At 43.9% G+C, this 25,080-nt stretch overlaps 1 protein-coding gene and 1 long non-coding RNA gene across 2 annotated transcripts; both read right to left on the bottom strand.

The window, feature by feature from the left end:
- Nucleotides 1–586: 586 nt before the first annotated feature.
- Nucleotides 587–5,809, bottom strand: LOC149976909 (transmembrane and death domain protein 1-like). Its single transcript, XM_090201650.1, has 4 exons — nucleotides 5,531–5,809; nucleotides 5,049–5,170; nucleotides 1,990–2,139; nucleotides 587–1,180 (listed from the first exon to the last, which is right to left on the bottom strand). The coding sequence occupies exons 1-4, from the start codon at nucleotides 5,707–5,709 to the stop codon at nucleotides 789–791; spliced, it is 843 nt and encodes a 280-aa protein (XP_090057776.1). The 5' UTR covers nucleotides 5,710–5,809; the 3' UTR covers nucleotides 587–788.
- Nucleotides 5,810–8,677: 2,868 nt separating this feature from the next.
- Nucleotides 8,678–10,132, bottom strand: LOC110492091 (uncharacterized). Its single transcript, XR_002468950.3, has 2 exons — nucleotides 10,039–10,132; nucleotides 8,678–9,093 (listed from the first exon to the last, which is right to left on the bottom strand). It is a non-coding gene; the product is annotated as an uncharacterized LOC110492091 (long non-coding RNA).
- Nucleotides 10,133–25,080: the final 14,948 nt, after the last annotated feature.

The following is a 25,080-nucleotide window of genomic DNA, read 5'->3' as shown; positions in this document are numbered from 1 at the left end:
TCTGTCAGATGATACCATGCCGTTGTCACTGCTAAGCCTGTGTCTCATTGTCTGCTAGCAGCATTGTTATTAGTGTGGGATGGGACTGCCTGTGGAGGTATGGGCGGGCAGACAGGCTCCAGGGAGCAGGCGGCAGGCTGGGTAATTAGTTGCTCCTCAACGCCAGACGGGCACACTGCCGTCACCACCACCGGGAGGTAGAGACGGGCACAGTGCAGTCATCGGGAGGGAGATGGGAAGTGGCATGTCTGTCATAGGAGTACTGGAACAACCTTTGGTGTGAGAGCTGGTTTCCAACGGTTCCAGAGCATCTGTCACAGTCACACCAATCATCTCGTCTAGCCACCGGCAAGATGGTTATGCTTATTACTCCACCAAACACAGCATGGATTATTATTAGTTGATCAGAAAGCGTATTATCACTATCGTCTTGTATCATAATTAGGAGTGGTGTTTTATAAAGCCCATTGTCCAGCTGCATTGGGAAGGTTGAAGTGCGAGGGCTGGCTGCGTACAGGGGAAAGCAGTGCTTGGATTACATTACTCATTGGTAATGGCATAATCAAATAATGAAACGTCATTATTGTTGAGTCAGAATTGCTTTAATAAACATTGTGGCCCTACAGCATTAACCTGAACAGTGAGCCTGTTAATTGAATATGCAGCATAGTGTATAGATGAGAAACGAAGGCATCAGAGCACAGCACAGAGAGGACAAAATGCTGTAGACTAGCTTTAAGAGTATTTTTCACATATTCTCGTTTGTCCTTTATGTGTACCCCAGTGGATCATTGTCTTGACTTGGAGAGAGGGAATGCAGCGCCTGGCTTGAATCCCTTGACCTTTCCATGTGACGTAATGGGTTTTAGAGGAGCCATTTCTGCTGATGTCACATCTCCAGCCCCAGCCATGTGTTTCTGTCTGGAGCGACTGTAGCGACCACGTGATGATGATGACGGACCCCTGGTCTTGTAGGAGCGGCAGAGTAGCTTCCTCTGGTCGCCCCGGGAGATGTACAGGAGGAAGAGGAGGACGGGTACCCCCATGAGGAAGGTCCCGGCAAAGCCTAGCATGACTCCGTAGACCAGGGGCCACGCCCCATCCAGTAGACGTCGCTGGTACGGCTGGATAGGAGCCCTCTCCACAACCAGCTCCAGGTCACTCCATATCAGCTCCGTCACTGGTATATTTCTTACTGTCAACCAATTAACAACAGCAGAACAACCAATCAACCACAGCACAACAACAGATCTCAGCCTGCCAACCAATCAACCACAGCACAACAACAGATCTCAGCCTGCCAACCTTCAACCACAGCACAACATATTCCTTTGCAGACAGTGACAAACACCTACTCAACAAAAGCACAGGAGAGTCCAGACAAATCAGAGGAGTATCAGACACCTGTTTTTTAAATTTTTTTTACTTGGCATACATGCCCATGAGAAAACTTGACTTTTGACAGGTGATAATTGCAACTTAGAAATTTCAGTTGTCCTGGGAAATATTGTTCCTCATCAGTTGATGCTGATGATTAGTAATACATTTGATGGCTCACTGCCCAACTAGTGCAACCAAATCTTTTTTTCAGTGACTTTCCTTCACAGTACCGTGTAGAGATTTTCTGCAAGGGCTCATACATGACCATCACATTATCTCTATAATACATTATAAACGGGGTGGTTCGAGCCCTGAATTCTGATTGACTGACAGCCATGGTGTATGTTTTATCATACCACGGGTATGATAAAACATTTACATGAACTACTCTATTTACGTTGGTAACCAGTCTCTAACAGCAATAATGCACCTTGTGGGTTTATGGTGAATTGCCAATATACCATGGCCAAGGGCTGTATCCAGGCACTTTGCGTTCCATCGTGCATAGGAACAACCCTTAGCCGTGGTATATTGGCCATAAACCAAACCCCCTTGGGCCTTGTTGCTTAATTATGTGTCCATTATCTAGCCTGGGGCTCTATACCTTACCGTGCCTTGCTTGGGGCTTTGGGTCTACATGATGTTCCTCTGTCTCTGACTGGACCAGGGGAGACTCTATGGAGCTGACTCTCTGATGGTACTCCTCCACATACTTCTTCATACTCAGGGTTTTGTCCTGGTTGATATTTTTCCCCACCTCTGGAAGGACATCACAACATTGGCACTGTGAATGGCTACTCAAAATGGCCGATATATACAGTACCAGTCAAACGTTTGGACACACCTACTCATTCAAGGGTTTTTCTTTATTTTTTAAAACTATTTTCTACATTGTAGAATAATAGTGAAGATGTCAAAACTATTAAATAACACATGTGGAATCATGTAGTAACCAAAAAAGTTTTAAATAAATCAATATATATTTTATATTTAAGATTCTTCAAAGTAGCCACCCTTTTCCTTAATGACAGATTTGCACACTCTTGGCATTCTTTCAACCAGCTTCATGAGGTGGATACCTGGAATGCATTTCAATTAACAGGTGTGCCTTGTTAAAAGTTAATTTGTGATTTTTTTTCCCTTCTTAATGCATTTGAGACAATCAGTTAGTTTATAACCAGGTAGGGGTGGTATACAGAAGATAGCCCTATTTGGTAAAAGACCAAGTCCGTATTATGGCAAGAGTGGCCAGAGAGATGCCACTCTTCACTAAAAGGCACATGACAGTCCACTTCGAGTTTACCAAAAGGCACCTAAAGGACTCTCAGATGAAGAAAATCTGGCACCATCCCTACGGTGAAGCATGGTGGTGGCAGTATCATGCTTGGGGGATGTTTTTCAGTAGCAGGGACTGGGAGAATAGTCAGGATCGAGGGAAAGATGAATGAAGCAAAGTAGAGGGAGATCCTTGATGAAAACCTGCTCCAGAGCGCTCAGGACCTCAGACTGGGGCGAAGGTTCACCTTCCAACAGAACAACGACCCTAAGTACACAGCCAAGACAACACAGGAGTGGCTTCAGGACAAGTCTCTGAATGTCCTTGAGTGGCCCAGCCAGAGCCCGGACTTGAATCCGATCAAACAAGATGTAACCTGAAAATTGCTGTGCAGCAACGCTCCCCCTCCAACCTAAGCTTGAGCTTATCTTCAGAGAAGAATGGGAGAAACTCCCCAAATACAGGTGTGCCAAGCTTGTAGCGTCATACCCAAGAAGACTCGAGGCTGTGATCGCTGCCAAAGGTGCTTCAACAAAGTACTGAGTAAAGGGTCTGAATACTTATGTAAATGTCATATTTCCGTATGTTATTATTATATATTTTTTAAACCTGTTTTGCTTTGTCATTATGGGGTATTGCGTGTAGATTGATGAGGGGGGAAAACGATTGAATCCATATTAGAATAAGGCTGCAACGTAACAAAACGTGGGGTCTGAATATTTTCAGAATGCACTGTAGGCGTATCTGGGTTGTTCCACCTTTTGAGAAGTGTAACTTGGTCAAAAAAGAGCACATATTCAAGTTCATAAAAACATGCTTTTCCATCTCAAGAGCTTAAATACAAAAATCATTATGTGCCAAATAAAGTAACAGGGTTGATCTCAACAGGGTTGATGATTTCATCTTTAATCAGCCATAAATCCCCTTGTGACAGGAGGAATGGGAGCTTGTGTGTAACAGGGAGGGGAAATTGAATGCAAGTGTCACAAAATGTTGTTATTATTATTGTTCAAACATTTCTAGCCTGTCTGTCTTTGGGTAAGAGGGTTGACATGTTATGCTTGACCCTCTCACTTTTCCACCACAAAATACCAGAAAAGGGCCCAAAATTGTAGAACCAGCTCACCAGATTTTATACTATGATTTGACTTTTAGATGTTCGATGTTGCTTTTGAATATATTTTTTTTAAATTAAAGAATAGTTTCATCATGTTAAAACGAGAGTTCAGTTCACATAACAGGGTTGACCTTAAAATGAGGGACAGACAAATGAACCACTAATCACATGAATAATAAATAATCCTTCAGAAATGACTAGGGCTACACAATGATGGTGAAAACTTGGAGACATAAGTGGATTCAATTATTCCTAGAAGACAGAGGATACACAAATGGACATGTCACAATGCTTATTTGTGGTACTTCATTCAATTTTACAGGCTTTTAAAATGAAATATTGGTGCACAGGGATGAAAAATACACTCTTTTTGTGGAACGACCCATCTACAGTTTATGCATTGGGAAAGAGAGACCGAGAGAAACCATGGGTAACATGTGTTGGGTGCCCTCCATAAGTTAATGGACTTGAACTAAGCAGGCCTTGGTAAATACAATTAGTTCAGCAATACAGCAACTGCTCTCACTTTTACTTTAAAAAAGAAAGTAAACAAACAGTCGAAGTTGTTGTGTCAAAGTGGATTTATTCCTAATTGCAATCAGGTCCTGGGTAATTGGTGTTTTGTGTATCCACAGATTCCACACATTCATTCTGATCCAAAAATAAATAGCTTTCATACACTGTATTGACTAAAGGGATGTTCTTGGGCTGTCACGCTTTTGTCATTTCTCTCTGTCTGTCTCTTCCTGCCCCCCTCTCTCGCTCGTTCTCTCTCTACCCACCCCCTCTCTCTCCATCTCTGTCTCTCTACCGCTATCTCTCTCTCAATCCCTCTCTTTCGCTCTCTCTACCCCCCTCTTTCTCCGATGATGAAAGGACCAGATGGTTTGTAGTGAATGTGGTGTGAGCTCCACTGAGTCCTCTGTCAGATCATTTACACCTCAGATCAATCGCCACTCGACTGTGGAGTCTCTTCCACACTAGATCACACCACATGCCAGAGACGGACATAGCCAAAATATGCAATTTTTTAATTCTAATTACAGTGGACCTTGTTGTAGTGAATTAAGTATGTAGACAATGTTATTGAAGTCATGAGCCTTGTGCACTGAAATAATGTCAAAATACAATTTGTTCAAGTTAACTTATCGTGTTGTTCTCTGGCAGCTGAATCCCATATCTTTGATGACTGATTTCAATGAGACGTCACCAGTGCTGTGTGCGTGTTTGCGTGAGCACGTGTGTGTATGTATGCACTGTATCTGTCTGTCTGACCTATGGCAATGTCTGTCCTTCCGATGTGTTGCAGGGCGCGAGACAGCCTGTCGTAGTACGTCTGTTCTCCGTGCTTCAGCAGCCAGTCTGTCAGAGCTGTCCGGCACTGAGCCTCACTGTTCCTGTCTGATAAACATACAGCATATGGCCCTCAGACAGCAGACCCAGCCACGCTGCTGCAGCTAACTAGGGAGAGGTAAACAGAACAGGACATGGGGGAACAGACCGCTCACTCTCCTCTGAGTCCTCACAGACTGGGATAATAAACGATCGCTTTGAATGCCTCACTATAAATATACCCACTATATAGTGTTGAGTTAGAGCAGAGCATTTAGCTAGGACAGCTAGCTAGGCCCTTTTGATTGTTGCGTTGCATCTCAGTACATCAACGTATGTGTAGAAGCACAGCAAATGTATGGTTCAGACCCGGCTGAGTTTGCACAGTGTAACGAATGAGCTTTTGGTTGTGATGTACTGTCAGCGCTGCAGTACCAGTGTCTCTCTTGACTCTCTTCTGGAGGTCCAGTTGGTTGTTATCCAGTGAGAGATGGTCCAGCTGCTGGAATATGTTCTCTTCTGGGTGGGACAGGGCAGAGAGGAGGTCCTCACACTCCCTTGAGGTCAGCAGCTCCACCAGACGACCCAGCTGGTGAACACCCATGTCCTCCGCCACTGTGGAGATGTTTAGGAGTGGATAGGAGGGCACAGTGTTAACATGAATACCCTTATGCTATGATTGTAATCACTGCTTGTGGCTGTGGCATTACAGGAAGAGGTATGACTAAGGTGCATAGTGCTAAAGCTTCCCAGGAAGGGGAATCACATGATCCCAATTAGTATGTACTGTATGTGTGATGAGAAACATTTTCCGTCTTTTTAAAATAAACCCATGTAACTCATTTCACACAACAGGTGGAGCAACTGGAAACCCCAGACTCATTAGAAGTGAAGATGAGTTTCCGACAGATTAGCACGGTATCAGCTCTGCGGAACATTTTTAGGTTCTCACCTGTGTCTTCCCCCAGGCTCGGGCTCAGTAGGAGCAGAAACAGAAGTGAGGGAGCTCCCATGACGGGCATGATTACTGTAGCAGTGCCCGTTTCCAGTTCACTCACAGTGCATGAGGTGCTCCCTGGCTGCTGTAGAAGCTATTTTCAAAACCCTGCAGTGATCCGGAACTCATAGAGTCATAAGACAACGGAACAGTAAGGAACATTCTCTTTTCTATGTTGGAACTGTTCCAACACCATGTGAGAGAAAGATGTCTTTGACTATGTAAGTGGTTATTGGCATTTGGTTTACAACGCTGACAATTAGGCTATTCGTGTGTTCTGGTTTGGTGTCCACCTCCGCATTAGACAGGAAGACCGGCAGTAGACTACTTTACCAATCATATCCCTCCCTGCTTCAGCAATGCCAGCACTCTCCTCTTGTTCTGTGGGTTTTTGTGTGTTTGACGACCTAGCGTTGCTGTCTCTGTGTACAGTAACATTGTACATGAAAGCCTGTCGTTGTTTTGTTGTTTAACACTGTTTGGGGCCTGCAGAAAATGCTTCCATGCTAATGAGAGCAGGTGGGTGCATTCATGGTTATATATAAGAGGAGCCACAACCCTGTGCTGAAAATCTGTTGCTTTACTTTTTGGATGAATTGTTTTGTTTTTTTTACTTTAAAGACCCAGTACTGTCAAAAATGTGATTTTCCCGTGTTTTATACATATTTCCACACTATGAGATTGAAAAATACTGTGAAATTGTGAAAATGATGATAATGCCCTTTTAGTGTAAGAGCTGTTTGAAAAGACCACCTGAAGTTCTGCCTGTTCTGGTTGGATGGAGTTTTGGCCTGCAGCAATCAGGAGGTGCATTAATTAGTTAGTAAACCAATAAGAAATGGTTTCAAACTTCTCTCCCAATATCAGCTAGTTTTCGGTTCCCACTCAGACCACTCATAGACAGTCCTAATTATTGCATGAGAAATGGCTCTTTGCTAAGAAGCAATTTATGTTTATTTTTGACCATTTTAATTGAGAACTTACTGTGACTCAGCAAAGACTTGATATTGAGATTTTAAAAAATGGCTTCGTTGGACATTTTTAAAAGCTCTCCGAAGGGGAATTGATTAAAAGGCAACCAAAGCAAACAAATGCCACTGGAAACAGGGTAAAACCCCAGATTGTAATGTTTTGCTGTGCTTTATTCAGAATTCCATTGAACATAAAAGCTTTAGCCTGACCAGGTCTTATAGAAGCCTGCAGCTAGTGACGTTGAGCTTCGATGTTAGAGAAGACATTACTCTTTGAGACAAAAGGTTGCATAAAAGGTTGCATATTAAACGTGTTCCTCTCTAGTTCAGTATGTAAAGACACATGTTGATTGGGTTTGAAATAGAATAATTCAAAGATGAATAGCTACCTGCAGCACACCAAGAGGCCAGAGGACGTCAAAAGGTTGTGTTCTACTTTCACGCTCTGGTCATGTCCCAAATGGCACCCTATCCCCTACATAGTGGACCACGTAAGGAATAGGGTGCCGTTTGGGACACGCCCTCTATAATGTATTGGTAGGAGATGCACCTGACTCACAAGCGTTTCGCTACACCCGCGATAACATCTGCTAAATATGTGTATGTGACCAATACAATTTGATTCAAAGTAGTGCTACATTTGTAATCATTGTTTTATGGGGAGGTTCGTGTGGCGGCACATTCTGAATAGATAATTGAACTTGGAAGTTACTCTGAGGCCTCTCAGCTCAACTTCATTGTCTGAACTTTAGCATTGTGTTTGTGTGTGGGCTAGTCTTGGATGAGCCATGTCAGCTAATGAAAAAACACGTTGTGGCATTGAGTTCTGGTGTGTTACACCTAGGGCTGTGACGGTCATGGTATTTTGGATGGCGGTAATTGGCCAGCCAAATGACGACAGTCACTGTAATTAGCATTCCAACAGCAAGTGACGAGCATTTTCTCCTCTCCTCCACTCCTGACTGTCTGTGCTGCCATAGAAATAGAATGAATAGAACGGAACGGGCGTCCCCGTTCAAGTTAATGCAAAGCAGGAAGTAAAATATGTGCTGTGATTTTGTTGATTTTACTCAACTGACATCACAAAAAATACGTTCCATTGCATGAGCCACATCAGTTAAGATCATTTGAATGAACATTCTACATTATCATAGAAAGTATTGCATCACAATATCAGACAGCCATTGCAAGTGTACCAATGAGTTTACCAGTCAAATTGCCAGGGTTAGAGATTCCAAGCCTGTTCTGTTAATTATATTTCTATGTGTGCTCCTGTTGCATTGTGGTCATTCAGTCAGCTGTTAGTTTGATCAATGAAAAAAAATATTTTCATTTCAGTCTTCATCCATAACCGTTGGTTACACAGTTATACTGTAATTGTGCCAGCCCTAGTTACACCAAAGGGTGTGGGTGCTGTAAATTGTTGAATATACATTTGTGGAAATGTTGTTGAGTATTTGAACAGCTCTTTCACAAAGGATAGGACAGGGATAGCTCTTGCACAAAGGACAGGGTGAGAGACGGGATATATTTAGGTCATTCAGCATATAGTTATCTAGACTAGAGTAGCATTGATCTACAGGCAGAGTGCAAGCAAACACAAATTTAAAATAAGAATTTTAATCAGATTACAAAACATTTACATTTTCCTATTTGATTTTATGATGAATTTGAAATGAGCAATCAATCAGTCAAGTGTGTTTATAAAGCCCCTTTTACATCAGCAGTTGTAAATTATGATGACATTCCTTCCAGGGCAATATCAGCTATACAGGATATAGATTTTCCATTCATATTGTTTGGTGTAAATGATTAGACTTAGTACTAAAGATTGCTGGCAACAAGACTTTGGAAATGGACTCCATTGCCCAGTTAGGGTGCAAAGCTCGAGCTCCATGTCTCTTACACTTCATTTCACAGAAATCTGGTTGAATAAAGACACAGACTCCGGTGGAATGAAGGATAGAATCCATAGAAAGTTCTGGCCGATACAGCAGGGCTCCAGCAGGCCATCTTATGTCTGAAACAAAAGTTGGGTCAAATAAGCAAACATTATTATGGAACTTTAGTTAAATACATTTAATTATGCCTTTTCTCCCACCGTGGAGAACAAAATGGCCAAGTGTCTGTTTTAGGCAGCAACACGCCCTTTCTCGCTGCATGCTGTTTATGAAGAACTACTAAGTTCTTTTAACAGTTTCAACCTGAGTATAGAGGGAAGGAGACGGTGGCCTGGGAGCTTCGACACAGCCCTATATAATTAATGACTCCAGTTAGTAGGCGAGGGAGGGTGAGGGACAGGGTGTGGAGCAGAGAAGGGAGTGTAACTTGGCCTCTCCATTTCAGCCTGTGCTGTCCTATAACTGCTCCATGGCTCCAGGCAGGCAGGTAGGAGAATGTGGCCTCTTTCTGGGATACAGTCAGAGGCCTGCCTGACTGCTTGCTCTGGCTGGCTCTGTCCTCACTCACAAAGCCTTGCCACCTCCACGGTGACCCCCTCTACTGCTCCACCGCTGCCTCAGAGCCCCCTCCTGAGGAAACCAAACACCCCTCATCACCGTCACCATCCCTCTACTGCTTCACAAACCTGCTTAGAAGCTTTGATACTGACCAGACACACACACACACTTACATGACGAACTCCTTCCCAGGTTGTACTGTATTATTGTTGGTTACATGGGCATTTTTTTTAGTAGTATCTTATTTTTATTAGGTTCTTATTCTGTTTTCAGTCGCCTCCTTTCTATTTTCTAATTAGCTGTTATTCCTTTAAAATATGTTTTTTTTTCTCTACAGAATTGAATTGCATGAAGTCCATGATTCCGCTATGATGAAGATCTCAGCAAACAAATTACTTTCCAACTCAGCGCCCAGAAAATATTTAAAAATGGAAAAAACCAAAGCATCGAGGAACTTTTAAGACATCACTTTCGGCATTGCTAATTAATATGGATATTTCACTCACCTCACTCACCTTGTTGGCCTTTTAGTTCCCCACCTTCTGAAGAGAAATGCCGATGTGAAAAACAGAACTGCCAAACAGAAAATGCTGGTCCTTGCAGACTGATTTTACTTTTCTACCTGACTCAGGTAATGCTATTTTAGAGGCCCAACGTCGACCAATGGGAGATCAGCCTCTCAAAAAAGGCCAACCTCTCTACCCCACTCGCCATGGTATACAGGAGCCACACCCTTCTATGTGGTGTTGTTTTACAGCCTAAACTCTGAACATTAGCTACACCTCTGGATTTTAGGAATCTTTAACTGAAAATGGGAAACGTGAGACTAACGTTGAACAAATAGTACCTCTGCTTCTGGCCTGGGGGCCATATATTTGATCAGTTTGGTTTGTTCATCGTAGTAATGTAGAGCTCTACTCATCATAGTAATGTAGAGCTCGGTTCATCATAGTAATGTAGAGCTCTACTCATCATAGTAATGTAGAGCTCGGTTCATCGTAGTAATGTAGAGCTCTGCTCATCGTAGTAATGTAGAGCTCTGCTCATTGTAGTAATGTAGAACTCTGTTCATCGTAGTAATGTAGAGCTCTGTTCATCGTAGTAATGTAGAGCTCTACTCATTGTGGGAATGTAGAGCTCTGTTCATCATAGTAATGTAGAGCTCTGATCATCATAGTAATGTAGAGCTCGGTTCATCGTAGTAATGTAGAGCTCGGTTCATCGTAGTAATGTAGAGCTCTGCTCATCGTAGTAATGTAGAACTCTGTTCATTGTAGTAATGTAGAGCTCTGTTCATCGTAGTAATGTAGAGCTCTACTCATCATAGTAATGTAGAGCTCGGTTCATCGTAGTAATGTAGAGCTCGGTTCATCGTAGTAATGTAGAGCTCTGCTCATCGTAGTAATGTAGAACTCTGTTCATTGTAGTAATGTAGAGCTCTGTTCATCGTAGTAATGTAGAGCTCTACTCATCGTAGTAATGTAGAGCTCTACTCATTGTGGGAATGTAGAGCTCTGCTCATCGTAGTAATGTAGAGCTCTACTCATTGTGGGAATGTAGAGCTCTGCTCATCATAGTAATGTGCTGCTGAAGGCGCTGCTCATCCTGCTCCTTCCCATCAGAGGATATCACTCTCCTCATTAAACTGGTTCATTTTTGTTGTAATCCAGAGCCTCTCTGCTCTTGTATCAATTCTAATAGCAATATTGGCGCGATAATTGCATAGATTTTGTGAAAGGGAATCATTTGTGTCGTTGTAATTAGAGACAACCATGAATGTTCAAGTGCTTAGTGGCATTTATCCCCTAGAATTACTATAATCCACATGGAAATTAGATATTAACATAATAATTCAACAATAGTCATTTTTCATGCAGTCTTTATTGTAATGTACAGTATCATAACTTTTTAATTTCAGCAGCAACCAACGTGATAGAAATGTAGAATTCTGGTCACTTCACTGTAACATTTCAAACTTCACAGCTCCGTCAACTCCTCCCCCAACTTTATTGAAAAGGGGCTACATCACTCTGAAAGGGCTGTGGCTCCCTGAAAGGAATTTCACCCCCAGGCAATGCAGGGAACAGAGGGATGGACAGGAGGGGGACAGTTCTGAGACATTCATGAGGCCTATATGCACCTAGCCTCACCTGACAATACATTTATCTTGAGAGAGCACATTCATTTGAGACCAATCTATTTGTATGTGATTTTATTGACAAGGACACCAACATCTTTGAGTTATGAGTTGCTGTTGTGCTCCTCAGACAGACATATTATATTTTACTCTGGGTTGTGTGTGGGCCTGATAGCCCTGGACAGACACTGGGCCTCTGTGTCCCAAATCAAACCCTATTCCCTATGTAGTGCACTACTTTTGACCAGACCCCTAAGCTGCCTGGTCAAAAGTAGTGCACTGTGTAAAGAATAATTTGCCATTCGGGACGTTAGAGTATACTGGGGTTTCTTCAGGGTAATCTTGAGGAGCGAGGGGGAAGTGACAGGTGAAAAATGAGCCTGTAAAAGCTCTTAGATTAGAGATGGCTCTCTCGCTTTTTACCACAGGAACAAAGAGTTCACAGCACAACAGACCTGCATGCTGTAGAGAAGCCATTGCTCAGTGGACACTGGGGTGGGGCTTTGCTGTCCCTCTCTTCAAATAGCCTCAGGGCATAACTTTGGGGAGTCCCCCCCCCCCAGATGAAATCAGGTGTTACCATACAGTAGACATATAATAAAAGGGAGAGGAGGTGGAGGCAGGCTAAGGGGGGTAAAAGTAGTTGTGGAGACATTGCACAGAAGGAAATGCAAACTTGTAGTCTATTCAAGGTTTAAAAACGCTTCTAAAGTTTGTAATTTCCACTGCCCTAACAAAACAAAATTCAACCCCTACAAAAATGCTGAATTATTTTCCTGCTGTGAGAAACTGGTACAAAAAAAACCTACATCTGTATTTAGAAATGTCAGCAGAACAGTGTTGCCTATAGCAGGAACAGCTTTGTAGAGCATTTTGGAAAGAAGGATTGCGTAACATATAATAGACGAAGTGTGACAATGTGTGCCAAAGGACTTGACATTTTCATGATGTGCATATCATGGGTAAACTAAAAATATGAGCAAAAGTTCATATCCTGCTTTCAGATCAACCCCATGGCGAACAATGTGTGTCGTAACATCACACAATAAGTTGTGCTGCATAGTTGAGTTTAGTTTAGTTTATTAATTCGACCATTTAAAAAAAACAAACAAGCACAAATAAAACTGGAAAAAGCCATACGTGCACATGAATAAAATCATCGAGGGGAACACACATTAAAGTCTGGGACTTATTTCCATTGTGGTCCTCTTGAGACAAGATGGCTAGACAAGATGGAACACAGAATGGCAGTGAAAATAATAAAACAAAAACTTAGCATAGTCACCTAAAGTAGAAGGTTGGTGCTTAGACTGAGATGGCTTGCTGTTTCAACAATCCCATTGGCTTGAACCCACTTCTGTTCGTGAGCCGTGAGGCAAATAACAATAGATAGACATTACTCCATGCTTAGGTAAATATTCAACCACAAACTGAAGTGACACATAGGTTAAAAGTTAAACCCACGGTGTCATCAGCTCTTTGTTCTTTGTCTCCAAGTACCACAGAATAGACCAAATAGAGTATCGATCCCATAGGTCCAACCCTCTATAAACCCCTACATCCATCAGTGTCCTCAGAGGAAATATGTTTTATATAGGGACTTGTTGACTTTTTAAAGCCTCTTTTTAAAGCCTCTCAATTTTCATAGAACAGCAAGGTCAATGGGAAGTGAACACGGCCATTGACAGCAGCACCTGGAGAAGGGTGGTGAGGAGGACATATCGTTGCTGTGTAATGATTTAGAGCAAGTAGACATCTTGGTCAATGGAACACGGGTGTGACCATGCCCTGAAGTGTCTTTAGTAATAGTGATACATGCCAGTGTCTTAGCAACGGTGTTCAGTGTTTGGGTGGCTTGTATCTATCTCTTCAAGGAACAACCAGGATTCCTTATAGGAAAACAAAGGTGTTTGTTGTTCCGTTGTTTTGGGGAGAGCACTGACCCACAGAGAGTGAGAGAGACAAATATAGAGAGTCAGAGACCCGAGAGGTGTGTTTGTTTGTGTGTGAGAGAGAGAGACAGGAAGACAAAGAGAGAAACAGATGTGAGAGATGAGATGGTAATTTCAGTGCTGCCATGCTCCCCGAAGGCAGCTCCCTCCTAAGTAAAGGCGGTGTCTGAACATGCCACAGTCAGGAAGGAATGTCAGTGGAGCCCTTCAGGCAACGACTGAGATTGGCTTATGTAAAGCCGCTCACACTGAAGCCAAATCAACACGCTGATATCTTGAACTGCACTGTGTCAAAAAATGTGCCAAGCTCTATTAGATACTTAAGAATGCATACCAACATGATAGTTATGCAATCAGTGATTTGCTGTAGTTGTTTATTTTATTTGAGCTTGCCCTGCATGCCGGTATGTTGACGAGGCTATGACAACAATTGTTCTCATGAAAGGACAATATATGATACCTGAATAGTCTAACAAGTATTCCTTTATGACAGGCTTAAATAGTGAAAACCTAATCTAAAACCACACCGTCATCATTAGACAAGTCCAATCAGGAATAATTAGTAACATCATAAAGGCCTGCCTGGCTGTGTCTAAGCATGGTATTTGGTTTGGAGTCGTTTGACATTTAGTTTTAAGTTTGGGATTTATAATGGTGTTGAGATTGTTTTAGGGCTGGGGTTATGGGAGCTCTGCCCATATGCAGCCTAAGGGATCGGTTAGTCTTCAGCCTGGACCTCTGCTGCTGCATTCTCCCCAAGCTCAATACTCATCTCTCTCCCCTCTCTCTCCCCTCTCTCTCCCTTCTTCTCGCTCCCCTCATTTCCCTCCTTCTCTCCTCTCTCTCTCTCCCCCCTCTCGTTTTCTCCCAGCTACTGATGGGAATCTGATGCCTCATTGAGTGAGTCTGTTCTGACTCGCCCGAGCAGGAATGCACCATCCATCTAATGCACTTTTATGTCCAAGTAAATTGACAATGAAGAGTGCCATCATTTTACAGCATAAATATTTCACTCCCCATTTGGATGCAGATTCCAAGATGTGGTGGCTGGAATACAAATGGGCTGTCTCTCCCTGGGGAAATGAGGGTCACCTGGCCTCAGTGGGTATGATTTGTGTGTGTGTGTGTGTGTGTGTGTGTGTGTGTGTGTGTGTGTGTGTGTGTGTGTGTGTGTGTGTGTGCGTGCGTGCGTGCGTGCGTGTGTGTGTGTGTGTGGGTGTGTGTGTGTGTGTGTGCGTGTGTGTGTGTGTGGAGAGAAACTGTGTGGTTTTCTTGTTATCAGTCCTTGTTAGATGTTGTTGGCAAGCTGGGATATTAATGCAAAAAGGTCAATTTTATATTTTGTAGAGCAGAAACCACGATCACAAACAAATTGCAAGTTTACTTTAGAAAACACACATTGAATATCATGCATTGAATATGTACTGCAGTCGACAGTCCTCTTAAATATTTGGTTATGCTTGCCTTTCGCTTCCTTGTACTCACACTGATGGGAAAATGACTATGACTGCAAAGTACATTATTCACGGTTGAGTAGTTACCAAGACAGACATTCATGCCCTATTCTGTTGAAAAACGTTTGAAATCGCACGGAAAGTGTATCAAAACTTTCAGCCCAAAATTATTCTCCTAAGAGGGTTTGGTATAGTGAGTCTCATGTTGGGCTGTCTGGCAGAAGCCAGTGTTTATCTGTCTCTTCTCCCTGACATGGTGTAATGGAACTCTCAGTAATAGCAGAGGAGAGATGGCATCACAGCAGGTCATAATGGGATGCTCTTTTCTCCCTCAAACACTCTGGGCCTAATCAGAACATTAAAACATGACTTGTTAGCTCAGCCATAGCGGAAGACACAGACAGAGATACCAGATCTAGGTTATTTCTCCCTTTTCTGCCATTTATGAATATCCAGTATGCAGTTGAAGTGTAAACACGTAGCACATGACGTAATTGACCTCTGTTGAACACTGAAACTCTGTGCCGTGCATAGATGAATAGCTATTCTATATTTTAACAAGAACTGATAGACCCACATGTGTTTGCACAGTACCTAACAAGTGCACTTTGCCAAAAGCACGCCATTCTTCATCCCCTTCCCTTCTCATCCCTGTTAGCCCTGTTATCTGTGTGCGTATGAGCCTGGTCTTGCACTGTGTTCAGCATGCCTGCTGTTTCGCCCAGCCACTGTTCTAATTCTATAGAGACTGATCGAGGAAGACATTCCAGTTGGCTATGAGGTGCTGATTAGTTGAAGTGTGCTTTATGACATATTCTTTGTTCCCAAAAAAGGACTGCGAGACTATGCACTCGACCCGGGCGAAACCGTCTCTTCTCTATTGACACAGGTCAAAACCTATTCACCTCAGCATCTCTCCATCTCTCCCCGAGGTCCAGAAAGCAATCATCTGATTAGTCCTTAAGTCCACAAGTTTGAATTGAGATCCAGAGCAATGAGAAACCTGTAACGGCACAGAGCAGCTGTGTTTTTGTTGTTGTTGCCCATTCTAATGATCGTTCTGTTGTTAATAGTCGGTGCTCCCTGTTAATAGAAAGTATTCCCTAAAACCGCCTGATAGAGCAGGGGATTGGGCACCGGGCCCTAGCAACACAAAGCATGTCTAGATTAAAAGGAAATCACTGTGCCTTGACTTAAAGGGTCACTGAGAGCCAATTTAGATTCCTGTGCCTCTGCAGTCAGGAGGTAATCCAGAGACAAAACAAGCATCAGAAAGGTGAGAAGGGGGTGTCTTTGAGAGCTGCCATTCTCACTTTTCACTGCTTACCACAACTGTGTGGGCAAATTCATTCTCATGGTGAAGAAGGAACAACAGAATGAGTTCTTCTTCCCGTGCTGTCATTAAAAGGCAGTCATTACCCTGCATCGTACATAGAAAATGGAAGAAATGGAAGAAATGGCAGCAGTTCTACGGGCGCCCAACCAATTGTGCTATTATGTGTTTTTTTTGTGTTATTTGTAACTTATTTTGTACATAATGTTTCTGCAATCGTATCTTATGGCAAAAAAGAGCTTCTGGATATCAGGACAGAGATCACTTACATCAGATTAGAATTTTTTCTTCAACAAGCAAGGACATTCTCCGAACACCGGACAAGGCCAACATTCCAGTTATTTGCAAGAGGAAGAGATGCAGGTACAGAGGACACAGAGCGGGGTGCCTCGTAAGGATTGGCAGAAGGCGAGTGGGAAAGCTGCCATTACTGTCAATATTACTCGCCAACGTGCAATCATTGGACAATAAATTAGACGAGGTACGAACACAAATATCATACCAACGGAACATCAAACACTGTAATATTTTATGTTTCACGAAATCGTGGCTGAATGATGACATGGATATTCAGCTAGCGGGTAATACGCTGTACCGGCAAGATAGAACAGCACACTCTAAGACGAGGGGGGGGGGGAGGGGTCAGACTGTGCATATTTGTTAACAACAGCTGGTGCACGAAATCTAAGGAAGTCTCTAGATTGTGCTCCACAGGCGAATGCTGGCACTAAGACCGCACTCAGTCAGCTGTATAAGGAAATAATCAAACAGGAAACCGCTCACCCAGAGGTGGCGCTCCTAGTGGCTGGAGACTTTAATGCAGGGGAACTTAAATCAGTTCTACCCAATTTCTATCAACATTTTAAATGTGCAACCAGAGGGAAAAAAGTTCTAGATCACCTGTACTCCACACACAGAGACACGTACAAAGCTCTCCCTCGCCCTCCATTTGGTAAATCCGACCGCAATTCTATCCTCCTGATTCTTGCTTACAAGCTAAAATTAAAGCAGAAAGCACCAGTGACTCGGTCTATAAAAAAGTGGGCAGGTGAAGCAGATGCTAAACTACAAGACTGTTTTGCTAGCAGAGACTGGAACATGTTCCGGGATTCTTCCGATTGCAATGAGGAGTACACCACGTCAGTCACTGGTGTGGTGCACAATAAGTGCATTGAGGACGTTGTACCCACAGTGACTGTATTTACATACCCCAACCAGAAGCCATGGATTACAGGCAACATTCGCACTGAGCTAAAGGGTAGAGCTGCTGCTTTCAAGGTGCGGGACTCTAACCTGGAAGCTTATAAGAAATCCTGCTATGCCCTCCGATGAACCATCAAACGGGCAAAGCGTAAATACAGGGCTAAGATTGAACCATACAACACCGGCTCCAACGCTCGTCTTATGTGGCAGGGCTTGCAAACTATTACCGACTACAAAGGGAAGCACAGCCGAGAGCTGCCCAGTGACACGAGCCTACCAGACAAGCTAAATAATTTCTATGCTCGCTTCGAGGCAAGCAACACTGAGGCACGCATGAGAGCATCAGCTGTTCCGGACGACTGTGTGATCACGCTCTCCATAGCCGATGTGAGTACGAATTTAAAACAGGTCAACATTCACAAGGCTGCGGGGCCAGACGGATTACCAGGACGTGTGCTCCGGGCATGTGCTTACCAACTGGCAGGTGTCTTCACTGACATTTTCAACATGTCCCTGATTGAGTCTGTAATGCCAACATGTTTCAAGTAGACCACCATAGTCCATGTGCCCAAGAACATGAAGGCAACCCGCCTAAATGACTACAGACCCATAGCACTAACTTCCGTAGCCATGAAGTCCTTTGAAAGGCTGGTAATGGCTCACATCATTATCCCAGAAACCCTAGACCCACTACAATTTGCATACCGCCCAAACAGATCCACAGATGATGCAATATCTATTGCACTCCACACTGCCCTCTCCCACATGGACAAAAGAAACACCTACGTGAGAATGCTATTAATTGACTACAGCTCAGCGTTCAACACCATAGTGCCCTCAAAGCTCATCACTAAGCTAAGGATCCTGGGACTAAACTCCTCCCTCTGCAACTGGATCCTGCACTTCCTGAAGGGCCGCCCACAGCTGGTGAGGGAAGGTAGCAACACATCTGCCACGCTGATCCGCAACACTAGAGTTCCCCATGGGTGCGTGTTCAGTCCCCTCCTGTATTCCCTGTTCACCCATGACTGCATGGCCAGGCATGACTCCAACACCATCATTTTGTTTGCAGACGACACAACAGTGGTAGGCCTGATCACCGACAACGACGAGACAGCCTATAGTGAGGAGGTCAGAGACCTGGCCGGGCCAGAATAACAACCTATCCCTCAACATAACCAAGACAAAGGAGATGATTGTGGACTACAGGAAAAGGAGGACTGAGCACGCCCCCATTCTCATCGACAGGGCTGTAGTGGAGCAGGTTGAGAGCTTCAAGTTCCTTGGTGTCCACATCACCATCAAACTAGAATGGTCCAAACACACCAAGACAGTTGTGAAGAGGGCACGACAAAGCCTATTCCCTATCAGGAAACTAAAAAGATTTGGCATGAGTCCTCAGATCCTCAAAAGGTTCTACACCTGCACCATCACTGCATGGTACGGCAATTGCTCGGCCTCCAACCGCAAGGCACTACCGAGGGTAGTGCGTACAGCCCAGTACATCACTGAGGCTTAGCTGTGTCACACCAGGCGGTGTCAGAGGAAGGCTCTAAAAATTGTCTAAGACCCCAGCCACCCCAGTCATAGACTGTTCTCTCTACTTCTGCATGGCAAGCGGTACCAGAGTGCCAAGTCTAGGACCAAAAAGGCTTCTAAACAGTTTTTACCCCCAAGCCATAAGACTCCTGAACAGGTAATCAAATGGCTACCCGGACTTTTTGCATTGTGTGCCTCCTCCCAACAGCTCTTTTACGCTGCTGTTACTCTCTGTTTATCATATATGCATAGTCACTTTAACCATACCTACATGTACATACTACCTCAATCAGCCCGATTAACCGGTGCCTGTATATAGCCTCGCTACTGGTATAGCCTCGCTACTGTATATAGCCTCGCTACTGTTATAGCCTCGCTACTGTTATAGCCTCGCTACTGTTATAGCCTCGCTACTGTAGCCTCGCTACTGTTATAGCCTCGCTGCTGTATATAGCCTCGCTACTGCTATAGCCTCGCTACTGTTATAGCCTCGCTACTGTATATAGCCTCGCTACTGTATATTGCCTCGCTACTGCTATAGCCTCGCTACTGTTATAGCCTCGCTACTGTATATAGCCTCGCTACTGTTATAGCCTCGCTACTGTATATAGCCTCGCTACTGTTATAGCCTCGCTACTGAATATAGCCTCGCTACTGTTATAGCCTCGCTACTGTTATAGCCTCGCTACTGTATATAGCCTCGCTACTGTATATTGCCTCGCTACTGCTATAGCCTCGCTACTGTTATAGCCTCGCTACTGTATATAGCCTCGCTACTGTTATAGCCTCGCTACTGTATATAGCCTCGCTACTGTTATAGCCTCGCTACTGTATATAGCCTCGCTACTGCTATAGCCTCGCTACTGTTATAGCCTCGCTACTGTATATAGCCTCGCTACTGTATATTGCCTCGCTACTGCTATAGCCTCGCTACTGTTATAGCCTCGCTACTGTATATAGCCTCGCTACTGTTATAGCCTCGCTACTGTATATAGCCTCGCTACTGTTATAGCCTCGCTACTGTTATAGCCTCGCTACTGTATATAGCCTCGCTACTGTTATAGCCTCGCTACTGTACATAGCCTCGCTACTGGTATAGCCTCGCTACTGTATATAGCCTCGCTACTGTTATAGCCTCGCTACTGTATATAGCCTCGCTACTGTTATAGCCTCGCTACTGTATATAGCCTCGCTACTGCTATAGCCTCGCTACTGTATATAGCCTCGCTACTGTATATAGCCTCACAACTGTTATTTTTCACTGTCTTTTTTACTGTTGTTGTTTTATTTCTTTACTTACCTATTGTTCACCTAATACCTTTTTTTGCACTGTTGGTTAGAGCATTTCACTGTAAGGTCTACTACACCTGTTGTATTTGGTGCACGTGACAAATAAACTTTGATTTGATTTGAATAACACCGTTCATACTGTTATAAAAATGACCTATGTAAATGAAAGGCTAATTTGGTGTTGGACTAATGTTAGTACAACAATGAAAAGTTGACAGTTGACAGTTGAAATATCTAATGTTATCACTCACTTACAGCCTCTTATGAACACTGTAAAATAGATACACATTTAAAGATCATTCTTCATGAAAAACACATTGATCAAAATAGAACTATATATATAGACAGGGTGCCATTGCCAGAACAAAAAGCCTGTTTGGGAATTTTATCATAATTAGGACAAAAAACTGAGGCTGTGTGAAGGATAGGCGCTAGTGCCAGTATGTGTGTCTCAAGGCCAAAATGCTATTTATTATCTTCATTCGTCAACCTGTTTTTGCAAAGCATTCTATTGTAAAATCTGCCAAATGAACACCCTTACAGTGCATTCGGAAAGAATTCAGACCCCTTCACTTTTAACACATTGTGTGTTTTTTCATCAATCTACACACAATAACCCATAATGACAAAGCAAAAACAGGTTTTTAGAAATGTTTGCAGATGTATAAAAAATGTAAACTGAAAAATCACATTTCCTTAAGTATTCAGACCCTTTATTTAGTACTTTGTCGATTCACCTTTTGGCAGCGATTATAGCCTTGAGTTTTCTTGGGTATGACGCAACCAGTTTGGCACACCAGTATTTGTGGAGTTTCTCCCATTATTCTCTGCAGATCATCTCAAGCTCTGTCAGGTTGGATTGGGAGAGTCGCTGCACAGCTATTTTCAAGTCTCTCCAGAGAAGTTTGATCAAGTTCAAGTCCGGGCTCTGGCTGGGCAACTCAAGGTCATTCAGAGACTTGTCCCGAAGCCACTCCTGTGTTGTCTTGGCTGTGTGCTGAGGTTCGTTGTCCTGTTGGAAGGTGAACCTTCTCCCCAGTCTGAAGTCCTGAGCGCTCTGGAGCAGGTTTTCATCAAGGATCTCTCTGTACTTTGCTCCGTTCGTCATTCCCTCGATCCTGACTAGTCTACTAGTCCCTATCGCTGCAAAGCATCCCCACAGCATGAAGCTGCCACCACCATGCTTCACCGTGGGGATGGTGCAAGGTTTCATCCAGACGTCACGCTTGGCATTCAGGCCAAAGAGTTCAATATTGGTTTCATCAGACCTGATAATTTTGTTTCTCATGGTCTGAGAGTCTTTAGGTGGCATACTCCAAGCGGGCTGTCATGTGCCTTTTACTGAGGAGTGGCTTCCGTCTGACCACTCTACCATAAAGGCCTGAATGGTGGAGTTCTGCAGAGATGGTTGTCTTTCTGGAAGGTTCTCCCATCTCCACAGAGGAACTCTGGTGCTCTGTCAGAGTGACCATCGGGATCTTGGTCACCCTGACCAAGGCCCTTCTCCCTCGATTGTTCAGTTTGGCCAGGTGAAAGAGTTTGGTTGTTCCAAACTTCTTCCATTTAAGAATGATGGAGGTCACTGTGTTCTTGGGTACCTTCAATGCTGCAGACATTTTTTGGTACCATTCCCCAGATCTCTGCCTTGACACAATCCTGTCTCGGAGCTCTACGGACAATTCCTTCGACCTCATGGCTTGGTTTTTGCTCTGCATGCACTGTCAACTGTGGGACCTTATATAGACAGGTGTGTGCCTTTCCAAATAATTTTCAATCAAAGGTGGACTCCAATCAAGTTGTAGAAACCTCTCAAGGATTATTAATGGAAACAGGATGCACCTGAGCTCCTGAGTCTCATAGCAAAGTGTCTGAATACTTATGTAAATAAGGTATTTCTGATTTTTAATTTGTAATAATGCAAAAATGGCAAAAATTACTAAAAACCTGTTTTCACTTTGTCATTATGGGTTATTGTGTGTAGATTGATGAGGGCAAAAAGTATTTCATCAATTTTAGAATAAGGCTGTAAAGTAACAAAATTAGAAAAACGTCAAGGGGTCTGAATACGTTCCTGTATTATCCGAAATAGAATTAGGGTTCCATGTTTGTTTCTGATGTAATTCTTAATGTAATTCTGTGAAACTCAAACCCACTAATTGAATTTTTGGACATGTCATTCTATTACAGTTCTCATTGTTACAAATGGAACATGGATCTTGGCAAGTAGGCTGTATTTATGTACTCTTCACAGATGATTTCAAAGAGGAATAAATTAAACACACACCCTTGGTGGGAACATTGATGTCTGCATCAGTAAAACATAGAACTCAATAGCTGCTTTTGGAGGTGTGAACGTTGTCTAAATGGATGGCGGCATCAGCTGAACATGGAATTGGCCCTAGAGAAAATCTCACAGAGAAACTTTAGATAATGTGTCTGTGAGGGTTGCTAGAATTATGATCAATCCTCCGGTGCATTGATTAGTATCAGATGAGAGCGCGAGATCGATCACTCTGAGTACTGACTGCCTCTCGTATGGTGGAGAATGCTTTCACACCTATATTTCCCATATAGATTTTCCAGAGAGGGAGTAATACACCACTGACAGTATATCATCACAATTCACATATTGTGCCCAGAGAGAGGTTTTGATATTGATAGATTCCTTTTCTACTTTCATGAGGAAAATAGTATGTTGTTGAGGGCAACGGAATGCCCTTACAGGAGAGACTTACTCCAGCAGTATGGACTTCGGCTATAGACAGAGTTATGGGATAATCTGAGATAATCTGCCAGAAGTATATTAGTGGTGAGAATACATTTTCAGTGTCAGGGGTGGCTAAGAGGAGATGATCCCAGATCAACCAGCAAAGGTCACTGCTACAATACTTTATAGACTGTTTATTCAAGAATGTTTCTGCCATTTTAATCCTTGGCCGGGCCAACTAAGCGTCATTTTTCGGGTTGCCTAAATCCAAACAGTGTAAAAAAATAAATAATGGAATACATTTTCAGGATGGAAAAACGCTAAACTTAAACAACTAAAACCACATATCAATATGTAATGGACCTACAGTTGAAGTCGGAGGTTTACATACACTTAGGTTGTAGTCATTAAAACTTGTTTTTCAACCACTCCACAAATTTCTTATTAACTGTTACGGTGAGTGAATGAGGACCCAAAAGCGAACTAACTTAAACAGAGCTTCTTTAATAACCAAACATAGGTAGGCTCAGATAGACCGGCAGATTCCGACAGGACAGGACAAGGTTACAGCAAACATGACGATAGTCTGGCTCAGGCATGAAACACAACAAACAAGAATCCGACAAGGACAGGAACAAAAACAGAGAGAGATATAGGGGACTAATCAGAGGGAAAAAGGGAACAGGTGGGAAACGGGGTGACGAGGTAGTCAGGAGGAGACAAGGAACAGCTGGGGGAAAGCGGGGGAGAAAAGGTAACCTAATACGACCAGCAGAGGGAGACAGGGTGAAAGGAAAGGACAGAAAGACACAACATGACAATACATGACAGTACCCCCCCACTCACCGAGCGCCTCCTGGCGCACTCGAGGAGGAAACCTGGCGGCAACGGAGGAAATCCTCGATCAGCGCACGGTCCAGCACGTCCCGAGAGGGAACCCAACTCCTCTCCTCAGGACCGTACCCCTCCCAATCAACGAGGTACTGGTGACCACGGCCCCGAGGACGCATGTCCAAAATCCTGCGGACCCTGTAGATGGGTGCGCCCTCGACAAGGATGGGGGGGGGGGGGGGGAGACGAGCGGGGGCGCGAAGAACGGGCTTAATACAGGAGACATGGAAGACCGGGTGGACGCGACGAAGGTATCGCGGAAGAAGAAGTCGAACTGCGACAGGATTAATGACCCGAGAAATACGGAACGGACCAATGAACCGCGGGGTCAACTTGCGAGAAGCCGTCTTAAGGGGAAGGTTCTGAGTGGAGAGCCAAACTCTCTGACCGCGACAATATCTAGGACTCTTAGTTCTACGCTTATTAGCAGCCCTCACAGTCTGCGTCCTATAACGGCAAAGTGCAGACCTGACCCTCTTCCAGGTGCGCTCGCAACGTTGGACAAAAGCCTGAGCGGAGGGGACGCTGGACTCGGCGAACTGAGATGAGAACAGCGGAGGCTGGTACCCGAGGCTACTCTGAAAAGGAGATAGCCCGGTCGCAGACGAAGGAAGCGAGTTGTGGGCGTATTCTGCCCAGGGGAGCTGTTCTGACCAAGACGCAGGGTTGCGAAAAGAAAGACTGCGTAAGATGCGACCAATAGTCTGATTGGCCCGTTCTGCTTGACCGTTAGACTGGGGGTGAAAGCCGGAAGAGAGACTGACGGAAGCCCCAATCAAACGGCAAAACTCCCTCCAAAATTGAGACGTGAATTGCGGACCTCTGTCCGAAACGACGTCTGACGGAAGGCCATGAATTCTGAAAACATTCTCGATGATGATTTGTGCCGTCTCTTTAGCAGAAGGAAGCTTAGCAAGGGGAATGAAATGAGCCGCCTTAGAGAACCTATCGACAACCGTAAGAATAACAGTCTTCCCCGCTGACGAAGGCAGTCCGGTGACAAAATCTAAGGCGATGTGAGACCACGGTCGAGAGGGAATGG

This window comes from Oncorhynchus mykiss, chromosome 16 (assembly GCF_057628025.1).
Source record: "Oncorhynchus mykiss isolate SJ-2025 chromosome 16, ASM5762802v1, whole genome shotgun sequence".
In the NCBI taxonomy this organism is placed as follows: domain Eukaryota; kingdom Metazoa; phylum Chordata; class Actinopteri; order Salmoniformes; family Salmonidae; genus Oncorhynchus; species Oncorhynchus mykiss.
Note: the sequence above shows the minus strand (reverse complement) of the source record. Positions and strands in the feature narration are given on the sequence as shown.